The 13544-nt window shown below is 41.7% G+C and overlaps 1 protein-coding gene across 1 annotated transcript in view; it reads left to right on the top strand.

The window, feature by feature from the left end:
- The window catches only part of rnf180a (ring finger protein 180a), a 52576-nt gene extending 39535 nt beyond the window's left edge, over nucleotides 1-13041 (top strand). Inside the window, exons 5-7 of the mRNA XM_007892231.2 lie at nucleotides 6964-7192; nucleotides 11210-11335; nucleotides 11906-13041. Coding sequence (XP_007890422.1) covers nucleotides 6964-7192; nucleotides 11210-11335; nucleotides 11906-12108 — 558 coding nt within the window. The 3' untranslated portion in view covers nucleotides 12109-13041. The remainder of the gene's footprint in view (nucleotides 1-6963; nucleotides 7193-11209; nucleotides 11336-11905) is intronic.
- Nucleotides 13042-13544: the final 503 nt, after the last annotated feature.

Below are 13544 nucleotides of genomic sequence, written 5' to 3'. Positions count from 1 at the left end.
ATGCTGTGACTGTTTGCTGCCAGTGTACATTTACTTTTTTCTGTATCCAATTCACTCTGCTTTCATGGTTCAATACTCCAGAACCCATAAGAGCTTTCAACAAGGGATTCATTTTGACACAATGCTATTCTCTAGAGCTTTCCTCTCATGGTTTCAGGCTTCAGTGGCATACCTTAATTATTGTAGTCCTTACCAGGTATTGATTATTATCTATGTAATAAAAGGGTGTCAAAAGGAACATAATACGTATGTCTTGAACACCTTTATTGGGTTTGAAACGGTGTATAACAACAACAACAACAAAATTACATTTGTATAGCGCCTTTCACGTTGGGAGGACATCCGAAAACGCTGGACAGACAGAGTTATGGACCCGAGCTGAGGGTCGGAGTGGGAGAGGGGAGGGCAGGGGGGGAAGCAGGGAGATTGAAAGCACGGTCGAGGAGGGTCTTGAGGTGGGTCTTGAAGATGGCGAGGGAGGGGGCGAAATGGAGGGACTGCGGGATGGAGTTCCAGAGGGTGGGTGCAGAGTGGTGGAAGGCCCACCCGCCATTAGTGTGGTGAGCAAGGCAGGGGACGTGAAGCAGGCTGGAGCCTGCTGAGCGGAGGGAGCGAATGGGGTGGTAGGGGTTTAGGGGTTGGAGAGGTAGGGGGGAGCAAGACCTTGGAGGGCTTTGTAGGTGAGGACCAAGATCTTGAACTTTATCCTCTGTGTGATGGGAAGCCAGTGGAGTTGGGCAAGGATGGGGGTGATAGGGTCACGGAGACGAGTGCGGGAGAGGATATGGGCTGCAGAGTTCTGGATGATCTGCAGCCTGTGGAGGGAGGACTTGGGGAGGCCAACAAGGAGTGAGTTTGCATAGTCGAACCTCGATGTAATGACGGCATGTATGAGGGTTTCGGTGGCCTGCGGTGTGAGACAGTGGCGGAGCCGGGTGATGTTGTGGAGGTGGGGGAAGGCAGAGCGGGTCATGGCGCAGATGTGGGGTAGAAAGGATAGTTGAGGCTCAAACAAGACCCCAAGGTTCCAGATTGGCTTAGCAAGGTGGAGTGAGATAGGTACGGGGACAGGTAATGTAGCAAAGTTCCCTCCCTCCCTCACTCCCTCTCCCTCTCTCATTGACCCACTCCTTCCTCCCTGTGTTACACTGTATACACTGCATAATAATAATAATCATAATCATCCTTGCATTTAATATGGCACTTTTCACGTCTTCTAGACGTCTCAAAGCGCTTCACAGAATAGACTGTAAAGTGAATTGACTGTATATTTGTGGGCGAAATGCGGCAGCCAATTGCGCACAGCAGTGTCCCTCAAACAGTCGTGGATTGAAGTGACCAATTTTTTTTTGAGGGATTATTATCAGGTGTGTGGAGTAAGGAAACTTGCCCAAGGTTTCACCCTGCCGGAATACCATGTAAGATTCATCCAAAAAGGGAGCCATAAATATCTATCCTATATTAACTGCATGATTAGAGGAGGCGATAGGGGGCAAGAGATAGGGAGCGTCTTCTCCAAGAGTGATAGCCAAACCCACGTGCAGAAGATGATGAGCTTGGGTCATCTGATTAGTGCCAGTCAACAATATCATCCACTCTATCTTCCTCAATTGCCTTTCCTCTCTCATCCACATTGGTTGGATCATACTTTCCTCGTTCCTCCTTGATCCATCACCTCCACTTTGTTTCCTCTGATGACTTTTCCTTTTTGCGCAGTCACCTGAGGTGTACCTTAAGGCTCTAACCTCAGGCCCCTCCTGTTCCTCATTTACATGTTTCCTCTTGGTGATATCATGGAGATAATATTCATAATAACGCAGATGACATTTAAATCTACCCTCTATTTCTGCCCTTGGTTCCAAGTCCGCTGATGTTCTGACCAGCTTCCTGTCAGAAATCAAGTCCTGGATTAGGCTAAACTTTTTTCAACTGAACATGGATAAAATGAAAACCATCCTCATCGGCTCCTGCCAATATTCTCTTCCACAAGCTTCCTGGCCTCTCTCTCCAACTCATTGAACCAATGCACAACATTGGCATTTAGTGCAATGGTTCAGCTGTTTCCTCCTTCACAACTAGCTGTGACCAAGATCTCTTTTCTGCAGCTTTACCACATTACCTGTCCCCGCGCCTATTTCACTCCCAATGCTGCTAAAAACCTTCATTCACAACTTTGTCACCCTTCCTCACCCTCACCTACAAATCTCTTCATACCCTCAGCCCCCACCTCTGTTATCTTATCCAGCCTCACTCTTCTGCTTGCCCCAACTACTCAGCCAAACTCAGACCTGCTGCACGTCTTTCGCATTGCCCCACCCTCTGGAATTCCATGGCTCAATCCTTCAGTCTCCATCTTCAAATCTACCTACGTCTTTAACGTGACTATAGTCACCTCCCTCCTCTTCCAATCCCCTTCTGAGTCTCTCCCCCCTCCCCCCACCCCCCCACTTGGTGTTTGACACTAGCTCTGTAAAGGCTCTGAGATATTATTAAATGTTCAATTCTCATTTCTGGCATTCACACCTATTTGACATCTGACTCATGGGATTACAGCTTTATTATGTGCTTTTTTATTTGGTAAAAAAATGTTATCCTATAAACTAGAAATCAAATTGTGTTTGCCGGTCATTTAATGTACATGATTTTGTTTGTCATGAGGTAAGTGTTGAGAACTTCTGTTACCATTTTATCCCTTCATGTCATTGTTCAGTTTATGATTAAATTGTGACTGTATGTGGCACAAACAAATGGCCCATTACAAGGAAATTCACTACCATAGATAAGAGAAAATTCTGATTAAAGTAGCTTCACAGAAGTGTGACACAAATATTCTGATCAAATCTATTTGAATGAATCAAACCTTCCAAAATAAAACAGCACATCAGTAAGCAGACTGGTAATCATAATGCAACTTGCCTCCCTCGAATTAATTGAGATCAGAACCTCAGAAATCATTCTACTCATAGTTTCAAGTTCGATTTATAATTGCCAGAGCTAGGATTCAGTGCTCTTCTTTGTCTTTGTGGCTCTGTGAGAGAAGATAAAATAATACTATTATGAGGCAGATTTATCCCAATATTCGTGAAGCAAATAAAAACATGTTAAAACTTTAGGTCCTGTGGCTTTAGTAGAAGTATTGATCCTGTGCGTTTTTTTGTTCTTGTGGAAAAATTTGGGCATGTTAATCTAGCGCTTTCTACTGTCGGTTTAATTTATATTGTCCAAGATTGCACAGATAAACATAGAGATCCAAACAGCATTTTAGTTGTTACTCCAGCTGATGATTGTTCAAGGTAATGGATCAGCATCTTGAAGTTTTCAAACCTTAATATTAAATTGAAGTAAAATATTAAATCTTAGCAATTCTTCCACATTAATCTTCAAATTATGCTATATCCTGTTATATATATATTTTTTAAAAATTGCAGGTAAATGCTGTAAATGTGACCTGAAGGTTTTGGAAACTGTGAGTGAATACAACAATGTACTGAATCAATCAGAAAACTGAGAATTATTGCACAAATAATATTGCTTCTTATACTCAAGAAGTAATATTTTACATTACAGCTTGAAAATTGAAATAGACAGATATTTCAAGAACATGGATTCTATACACCAAGGCTTCTCAGCAGGAATCAATTTTGGCGATGTGATCCATGATTAATGTGGATAATTTCCACAGCATGCGTGGTTCATACTCATTGGAAGTTAATGCATCTTCCTATGAAGTATCTTGCCAGACTTTTGATCTGATTTGTGAAAGCTATAACCTATGCCTAGTGACTTTGGCAGGCATCATTTTCAAAGAGTTTCTCACTCTTTACAAATGTAAGGGATTTTGTGCTGTCGGTGCTGTAAATGGTTAGTAAGAAGCTTTCCTATATAGGCAATTTGTCTGCCTTCATATAATCATAGAATTATACAACACAGAAGAAGCCATTCATCCCATCTTGTCTGTGCTGGCTCTTTGAAAGAGCTATCCAAATTAATCCCACTACCCCGCTCTCCCCATAGCCCTGCAAATTTGTCCTCCCCAAATATCTGTCTACTTCTGCCTTGAAAGTTGTTATCGAATCGACTTCCACCACCCTTTCAGATCCGAACAACTCGCTATGTGAAAAAATTTCTCCTCACCTCCCCTCTGGTTCTTTTGGCAACTATTTTAAATCTGTGACCTCTGGTTATCAGCTCACCCACTATGGAAACAATTTCTCCCTGTTCACCCTATCGAATCCCCTCATAATTTTGAACAGCTATTAAATCTCCCCTTAACCTTCTCTGCTCCAAGGAGAATAATCCTAGCTTGTCTAATCATCACATAGATTGCAATGTTTTCTTTAGATGAAAATATGTGGCCAGAAGTCAGATGCAATCCTCACACTCACTGGAGTACAACCATGAAGGAAATGGTCAAGCATCTATAAGAACTGTTAGTCGTGTTTGCCCACAAAATAAAAAAACGGAGACTTTTTCAGTCACATTTTTGGTTTAAAAAATGGGAGAAAATTGAGGGGAAGAGAATTTGAACACCAAAAACTCCAAGTAAATTCGTTGAAAGTCATTCTCTCTCATTCACTCTGAGTCTTTCTTTCTATCCATCTCTCTCTGAATCTCTCACTTTCTTGTCTCTTTCTATAACTCTAAACTGTACATAACTAAGTATTAAAGACTTATGATCTTGCTTTTAAAAGATCCAGATGTGTACATGCACAAAATTACCTGCAGGCATGCAAAATTACTATAGGGGTTTGCATCATTTCCCTAGTAAGTGTGCATGCCCAGAAACTGATGTGCTCACAACCATCCCAAACACCAACAATAAATCAGTTAATTTATTTATTATAAATTATGTCAGGCAGGAAATTGTTGTTTACCAATTGACTTTAACCGAAAAATTAAGGATTGTTTTAGTGAAAATTGGTAGAACAAACATTTCAATGGTCCTTAAGTATTCTGATCTGCAAACATTGCAAGTATTGAAATCTTAGATTAGTTAGTTAGACTGCTGAGATCAAGTGGGTCTCAATATAACTTCCTTTACTTCATTCCATTCTGCAAATTACTAATCAACATCCATGTCTTAAACATTCATACCCACTAACGTTAATTTTAGCTGCCATTTAATAAACAACTCTGCTATAGATTAGAGGTTGTTAGGGAGTAGAGAACTGCAAGGAGCATAATATTCACAAGTTGATCTGTAAAAATAGAAATTTTGTAAACAGTGCATCAACAAGAACAACACAGGATTATTTTGTTTATTGTGGAACCTGGTGGATGTCTTTCAATATTCAAGAATTCTACTTTTAAAATTTGCCTTGATGGGAACCAGTGGACTAAGAAAAACAAAAGAATGTTTAACCAGATTTGCAAAATAAATATTAATATTGTATAATTGAGGAATAAAATTGTGCAATTTGCTTACATTATAAATACATGTGCATGGATTTGCCTACAACACATTTTCTAGTCTTTGATAAGAGGACATTTTGACAAAATGGGATTGATATCAAGGTTTTACTGTACTTTTATTTTTATTTATGCATTTATTTCTGAAACAAATGATTGCAAGTGATTTGTTTTTCCATTTTACTCTTGGGTATCAGCATTAAACAGTTCTAAGAAAAATATAACATTGATTATATTACTACAAAATTCCCTCTCATTGCCTAACAGGCAGGGTGGTCTCAGCTGGACAAGCAGCAGGAAACTTGCCAGGCAGTGCTCTCAGTGTGGTTTTAGCTGGTTAGACTCCAGCAGTAGCCCAACGCACACTCTGGGGTCCCCGAGCCTTAGCTTTTGCCAATCTGCATCTCATACTATTAAATACTATTAAAAATTTATATTTTAATATTTATATTTAATCCAATTTACTGCTACCCACAAACTATAGAATTATTGGACGAGTCCCTCCAGGGAGAGAGTGTGCATTCCTTTCCGATAAACAACTATGAAATGTTGTATAGTTGGGATACATGGAACTGTCAGTTTGGCTTGGATACTCTTAAGCATGGTGATGGCATGTTTCTGACCAAAAAAACATTTGTAACTCATTTTCATATCTGAAAAATGCTTGAATCTCAACCTTGAAAGCAACCGTGAATGTTAGGAATTAATGGAACATTTCCATTAACCAGACTGCGTTATCTTTAGTTAGAGCCAAATTTGCTAGAAGATTTCAGCTATTGATTTATTCAAACTGAATTGAGATTGTCTTAAACACTTCTTTTCTTTCACTTGCTTCATGATGAGCGCATCTGAAAAGAACAGATATGATCATGCAGAATGAGTAGAATATACGTGCTCAGCCAGGGTAATACTCTAAGCTCAAAAGAATGAAATGAAGAGGCAACTGTCTAAACCTTACATTCTTTGCCAGATTTATACATATATGCAAATGTATTTTGTACTTGATACTTGATGTTCTAGCTTGAAGAGGAGATGGAGAAAATAGAAAGGGGAGCTTTTGTGCTGAGGGAGACGTATTTGATAAATAATAATAATAATCCGTGCAGTTGATATAGCAGCTTATCACATCTTTGAGATGTCTCAAAGCACTTCACAGAATATACTGTAAAGTAAATTCACTGTATATTTTGTGGCAAAAAGCCCACAAAATGACCAAATTGGCAGTATTGTGGGGGAACAGAATATCTTTCCCTTTAAATTCTTCTCAGCTTGGATGTGCCCACCTGGTATTCTGTCCTGTTCAAACTGAAAGAGGGATGGAGGGTTGCCCATTTGTGTTTTCTCCTTTTACAAATTAACATATAACATAGGCATTTGCTCTTGTGGCCTGATGTTTTGGTGAAGGAAACTAGTCTGCAGAGAATGATTTTGTATTAATAGATTAATTCATATTAGTTCATATTGCTCTGGATTTGGCCACCTTTTTGTGATTTTTAAACAACTTATGTATAATTTATTTTAAAAATGAAGAAAACTGGTTTTATTTTCTTTTAGACTTCCAGTGCGAACATGACAAGTACAGATGATGAAGATGACTTGAAGTGGGAGAAGGAAGGCTATATCTGTGCTGTGTGTTTGGATATTTTCTTCAGTCCATACGTGTGTTATCCCTGCCACCACATCTTCTGTGAGCCCTGTCTTCGAACGCTTGCAAAGGATAATCCTGCAAATACGCCATGCCCTTTGTGTCGCACCGTCATCACCAGAGTCTTTTTCCAAACAGGTAGTAGATAAAAAGGTTTTAATACAAAAACAAATTGTAAAGATTTTTCCTGCAATGCAAACTATATTGTAGAATGATTTAAAATCAGTGTCTCAGAAAACAATACCTCTTTTACTGCTGAATTGTATCAAAGTAAAAAGCTTTGATTCAATCATTGATGCGTTTATATGGTGCCTTTGATGAAAAATAAATCTTTCAGTGCTTTGCAGAACTAAACTGGATACGAAACAAATGTTATTTTGAGGTAAACTTGGCATAAAAAGAGCTAATTAATTTGAATGATTGCTGAATTTCATTGAGGATGGAATAGAAGCCATCTTGGGGTGGGGAAGGAGACACTCCACTTTTGAAATGATTCCCAGAAATAAGACATACCAAAGCTGCAGTTGGAAAATCCTCTGTCCTGTTGCTGCTACCCCTCTCCTTAAATCCCTGCTCCATCTCCTTGCCCCACTACTCGCCAACATCATTAATCTCTCCTTGTCATCTGGCACTGTTCTTTTCCCCCTCAAAACAGCCATTATCACCCCTACCCTGAAGAAACCTTCCCTCGACCCATCATAGCTATCTAGCCACCAGCCCATCTCAAACCTCCCCTTCCTATCCAAGGTCCTTGAAAGAGCCGTTGCCTCCCAGTTTCGCTCTTTCCTCTCCTCTCACTCCCTCCATGAACCCCTCCAATCGGGTTTCCGTGCTGCCCACAGCATGGAAACTGCTCTGGTCAAGGTCACAAACGACATCCTGACCATGTGTGACCAGGGCTCCCTCTGCCTCCTCGTCCTCCTCAACCTCCCCGCCGCCTTTGACACCGTTGACCACTCAATCCTCCTCCACCGCCTCTCCTCCCACCTCAACGTTCAAGGTTCTGTCCTTAACTGGTTCAGTTCCTACCTTTCACACGGCCTCCACTTAGTCGCGGCAAACGGCTCCTCCTCCAGCCCTCGCACCATCTCATGCGGTGTTCCTCAGGGCTCTGTCCTCGGTCCCCTCCTCTTCACCCTCTACACGCTCTCCCTTAGTGACATCATCTGCAGACATGGTAAATTTCCACATGTATGCAGATGACAGCCAACTCTATCTCTCTGCCTCCACCCTGAACTCCAGGACTACTGAGGTCCTGACCTACTGCCTGTCTAACATCAAGTCCTGGACAAGGGCCAACTTTCTCCAACTCAACGTCAGCAAGACCGAGGTCCTCCTGATTGGCTTGTGCCAGCGCCTCCACACCTCAGGCGCTGGCAGCATCAGCCTCCACGGCTGCAGACTCAACCTCACTAAGCCAGTCAGGAACCTGGGTGTCTTGTTTGACCCTGAACTGTCCTTTCTCCCCCACATCCGCACCATGACCGGCACTGCCTACCACCACCTCCGCAACATTGCCAGACTCCGCCACTGCCTCAGCCCTCAGGCTGCCGAAACCCTCACCCACACATTCATCACATCAAGGCTCGATTACGGGAACTCCCCCCTCATCGGCCTTCCCAACTCTTCCCTTCACAAGCTGCGGATCATCCAAAACTCTGCAGCTCATGTACTCTCACGCACCAGGCTCTGCCACCACCACTCCCACCATCCCCCGACTCCACTGGCTTCCCATCCCCGAGAGGATCGAGTTCAAGATCCTCATCCTCACTTTTAAAGCCATCCATGGCCTTGCCCCCTCCTACCTCTCTGATCTGCTGACTCGCTACCAACCTGCTCGCTCTCTCCATTCAGTGGGCTCCGGTCTGCTCCATGTCTCCCGCCCGACCCGCTCTACCATCGGTGGCCGGGCTTTCAACCTCTCTGCCCCCACATTCTGGAACTCCATCCCACGGTCCCTTCGCCTCGCTTCCTCTCTTGCCTCCTTCAAGGCCGGTCTCAAGACACTTTTCTTCAACGTGCTTTTGGTCACCCTCCCACCTCTCTGCCTTCCCTCACCCCTACACCACCCCTACACCATGCTCGGGCCCCGACACCTGACTGTTCAGCGCTTTGAGGCGTCCTCCCAACGTGAAAGGCGCTCTATAAATGTAATTTTGTTGTTGTTGCTATAATAATAATCCTTGCATTTGATATAGCGCCTTATGAAGTCTTCAAGACGTCTCAAAGCGCTTCACAGAATATATTGTAAAGTGAATGGACTGTATATTTTATAGGTCATGAAACTATCTGCATCAATGTTTGTTAAACACTGGTTGATCTGCTGAACAGCCATTCACATAGTGTCTCCTATTTGAGTATTTGGACAGCACTTATTTCAGAATAGTATAAAAACTCCAAAATCTCAAGGAGGCATGCAATTACACTTGAGAGTTAATCGCCTCTCTATCCTCTTCTATCTATAAAGCATGAGAATGGTATGTGATGCCTACATTTAGTAAGGACTCAATATTTACAACTCAAGCTACTGTGTTCCCAGACAACACCTGAACTTTTTATCTGATGTAACACCCAACTCTGAAATGCTTAAACCCTTAAACAAAAACAGAAGTCGCTGGGAACACTCAGCAGGTCAGGCAGATTTTTCAGATGTTCAGATGTTTCAGATTTCCAGCATCTGCAGTATTTTGAATTATGCTTAAACCCTTAGGTGTTTGTGCTTCAAATATGCAGTTCTATCTGACAAAATCTATCATTTTAACACTGCCCTGAAGGAACATGATGGTGGAGCAAGTAGTATTTTGATGCCACTTTGACAGAATTAAACACACAAGGCAGTACAAAATTTTGTGTTTGTGTATAATCGGGACAAGTATGTATCAGTAACAACCTTAATCCTTTCAATTCCAATTTCCCGCTTTCTTCCCATATCCCTTAATATCCTGACCTACCAAAAATCTATCAAACTCACTCTTGAAGGTATGGATGGATCCAGCTTTTTGGGGGAGAAAATTCCAGATTTCTACCACCCTTTGAATGAAAAAATTCCTGATTTCACTTTTAAATGGTCTGTTTTAATTTTAAGACTATGCCTCCTTGTTTTAGAAAGAAAGTCCATGTGGAGTTAGACCAAAAATAACCCACACCTGTGGTGAAAGAAAACCATCTTTGTCTCTGGGGGAGAAAAATGTTGAATAGAATAGCACAAAACATAATCTGCAGTGCTTGTTACCAAACAAAACCAATGGCATGCCTTACCAGTTGTCATCAAGCAAAGTTCATTTCACTTTTTAATAACAATTAATTTCTATCGTTTTTTTTAATTTTAAAACTCTTTATATCTGGTCCTTGACTAAGACCACCTTCACCTCCAGAATATTGCCCATCTTTGCTGCTATTTCACCTCCAACACAGCCTCATTCATGCCTTTGTCATACTGAGACAAAATTTCTCCAATGTTGAGCCTGCCCTCCTTTGCCCAATCTCAGTTCCAGTCAGCCAAACAGCTCAGCTGAGCTATAGTACAGGGATCCTGACCCCCAGCTTCTATGTTTCACCAGCTCCCCGCTCCTAATCAGCATGGGCCTGTTGCTCAACTTTCATCCCCTCTGTCCCAACTTCAGTGAACTATATTTAAGATACTTACCCTCTGCTGTATGAACACTCTTGTCAAACCTCATTGCCTTGCGCGCTGTTTCCCTGTCTTCAAAGCCCTCCTAAACACCTGTTTCTTGGATCATGCCAGTGATCCACACAATCTCTGCAAAGCACCTTGTGATGTTCTACTTTGTGAAATGCACTATATAATTACAAGTAGTAGTTGGAGTATTGGCATACTTCTAGAAATGTACGGCACAGAAGAAGGCCAGTCGGCCCATAGTGTCATTGTATCAGTAGCTTTTTGTTTTCAGGCCTACACCATTGTTGTTTGCCTGCTGATTGGGGAAGTCTTCATGGTCGGCTGGTAACAAACCCTCTGATTATATCTGCCTCACTGTGAGAAGGTAGTGGCCATCACTACACTAGACCAGCAGGAGCTCATCGCAACATGACAATTTAATTAACACCATTGTAATCTGAAGTTTGAAATTATGCATGCCGACCACATAATTAATATCAAGTTGTGATGTCCTTGTATTCTTCCCTGCTTTACAGAGTTGAATAACACCATGAAAAGTTTGTTCTCGAAGGAGTATCTAGCCAGAAGACAAAGCTTTCAAAAAGCAAGCTGTGCAAAGTGGCCTTTACCTGGCTGCAGGAGGTTTTTCAGAGTCTTGGGAGGTAAGGGAATCATTTTCACAGCAACTTAGATTGCAATCTTACCCATTGACTACAGCTAGTTTCTGAAGGTCTGTGATTTATTCAGATGTTAAAGGATTGAGATTCAAAAGAAGGATCCTTGTTAATGGAAACATTTTTTAAGTGAGGTACATTACACTGTTCCTGGAACTAATAAACCAACAATAAAGTTCTTTAAAAAATGGCTTCAGTAAGCTTCCCAATATGAAAGGCTCTACATTAAATGTAAGGATAGTATTTATTATTTCTTAATAAAATGTGTTAAAGTTGGATATGTTTAATAGAGACGATTACTCATACTTCTATTTAATAATCAATTGTTTTAAATAGCAACACATTAATAAAGTTGGAATTTGATATAGGTAAGATATACGTAAGAAAAAGGTAAGATAAATTTCCAGATGCACAATTGTTTAACAATATAATTAGTTGTTATTAAATTAGGCACCAAACCCATCCTCTGCATTCTGAGTATCACTGAGTCTGATAGGCTTCTGCTGAGTCGCCAAAGAACAATGAGCCATATGCCATTAATGTTGTGTAACCCCACAGGTTTTGGAAGACATTCAGATACCATTACAAGGAGACAGTTCCCTCATGGAGCTTACAGGCTGGACTCCATGGATTTTGAGGATGACAATCGTGGCTGGCGTTTTGATATGGACATGGTTATTATCTATATCTATTCTGTCAACTGGGTTATTGGATTCATCATCTTCTGCTTTCTCTGCTACTTTTTCTTTCCATCCTTTTAAAATGATACATGAAGAGTTTGGCACAATACTAAGGATTCAACCACAGAGTGTGGATCAATAAGTTTTGAAGAAATTCCTTGAAGTATTACACATGCTCAGTTAAAGAACAGCCAGGGCAAGCACATAGAAGAGAGGAGTTTGCAATATACCTTCTAGCTTCTGTTATCCTTTATCAGTTTTATCCATCAGCGATGAAGCCAAGGTCCTATTAGCGAAGTCTGCAGGGTGCAATTGATCCTAGATACAGTTTCCACAAGAAACTAGACACAACTTGGATTGCATTCAAAGAGCTTGGAAGTGTCCAACTCAAAGCATGATTTATTTAACTCAGAGAAAAGTGTTGACACTGTTATTCCACCACCAAGAGAATATGGTGCAAAGACCAACAATGCAAGTAATCTGGTCCCTCCGTCTCTCCCCCTCCCTTGCCACCTTCAAGATCCATCTCAAAACCCTCCTTTTCAATTGTGTGAGGAATTTCAAGCTAGAGAGGAATAAACAAATTCTATGTAAAGCATGAGGAAGTGATACAGATCTTAAATGAAGAACTGAATAGTGTTTTTACTCACTGCAGCAATACCGAAATATCCAGTGAGTATATTTTGAAAAGACTTTTGGGAGTACTTTAAAATCTCAAAAGCAAAAATAGTAGCAGAATGGAGGCCATTTAAGATCAGTTCTTATTTCCTAAACAATATGTTGATCTCATTCATGATTTATTGAAAGATCTCCTTTTACTTTTCTTATAATAATAAACATAAAGAAAATATTGCAAAACCTGCTGGAACACACCCACTAGTTTATTTGTTAGTAAATAACAACAGAAAAATTACAATTGTATAGTGTCTTTCACATCGGGAGGACGTCCCAAGGAGCTAGACAGTTAATGTTACGGACCCGATCTGGGGGTCGGGATCGGAGAGTGGGGAGGGAAGGCGGGTGATCGAAGGCACGATTGAAAAGGAGGGTTTTGAGATGGATCTTGAAGGTGGCAAGGAAGGGGGAGAGTCGGAGGGACTGCGGGATGAAGTTCCAGAGGGTGGGGCAGAGTGGCTGAAGGCCCGTCCGCCAATGATGGAGTGGGCGAGGCTGGGGACGTGAACCAGGCTGGAGCCTGCTGAGCGGAGGGAGCGGGCAGGATGGTAGGGGGTTAGGAGATCGCAGAGGTAGGGAGGAGCAAGACTTTGAAGGTGAGTACCAGGATCTTGAACTGTATCCTCTGTGTGATGGGAAGCCAGTGAAGTTGGGCGAGGATGGGGTTGATAGAGTCAACGAGCCTGATGCAGGAGAGGACACGGTCTGCATAGTTCTGGATGATCTGCAGCCTATGGAGGGAGGAGTTGGGGAGGCTGATAAGCAGGGAGTTTGCATAGTCAAGCCTGGATATTATGAATGCATGTATGAGGATTTCGGCAGCCTGCGGTATGAGACAGTAT

The sequence above is a fragment of the Callorhinchus milii genome, unplaced genomic scaffold (genome assembly GCF_018977255.1).
Source record: "Callorhinchus milii isolate IMCB2004 unplaced genomic scaffold, IMCB_Cmil_1.0 Scaffold1, whole genome shotgun sequence".
NCBI lineage: Eukaryota > Metazoa > Chordata > Chondrichthyes > Chimaeriformes > Callorhinchidae > Callorhinchus > Callorhinchus milii.
This window is presented reverse-complemented; position numbering and strand designations above follow the sequence as displayed.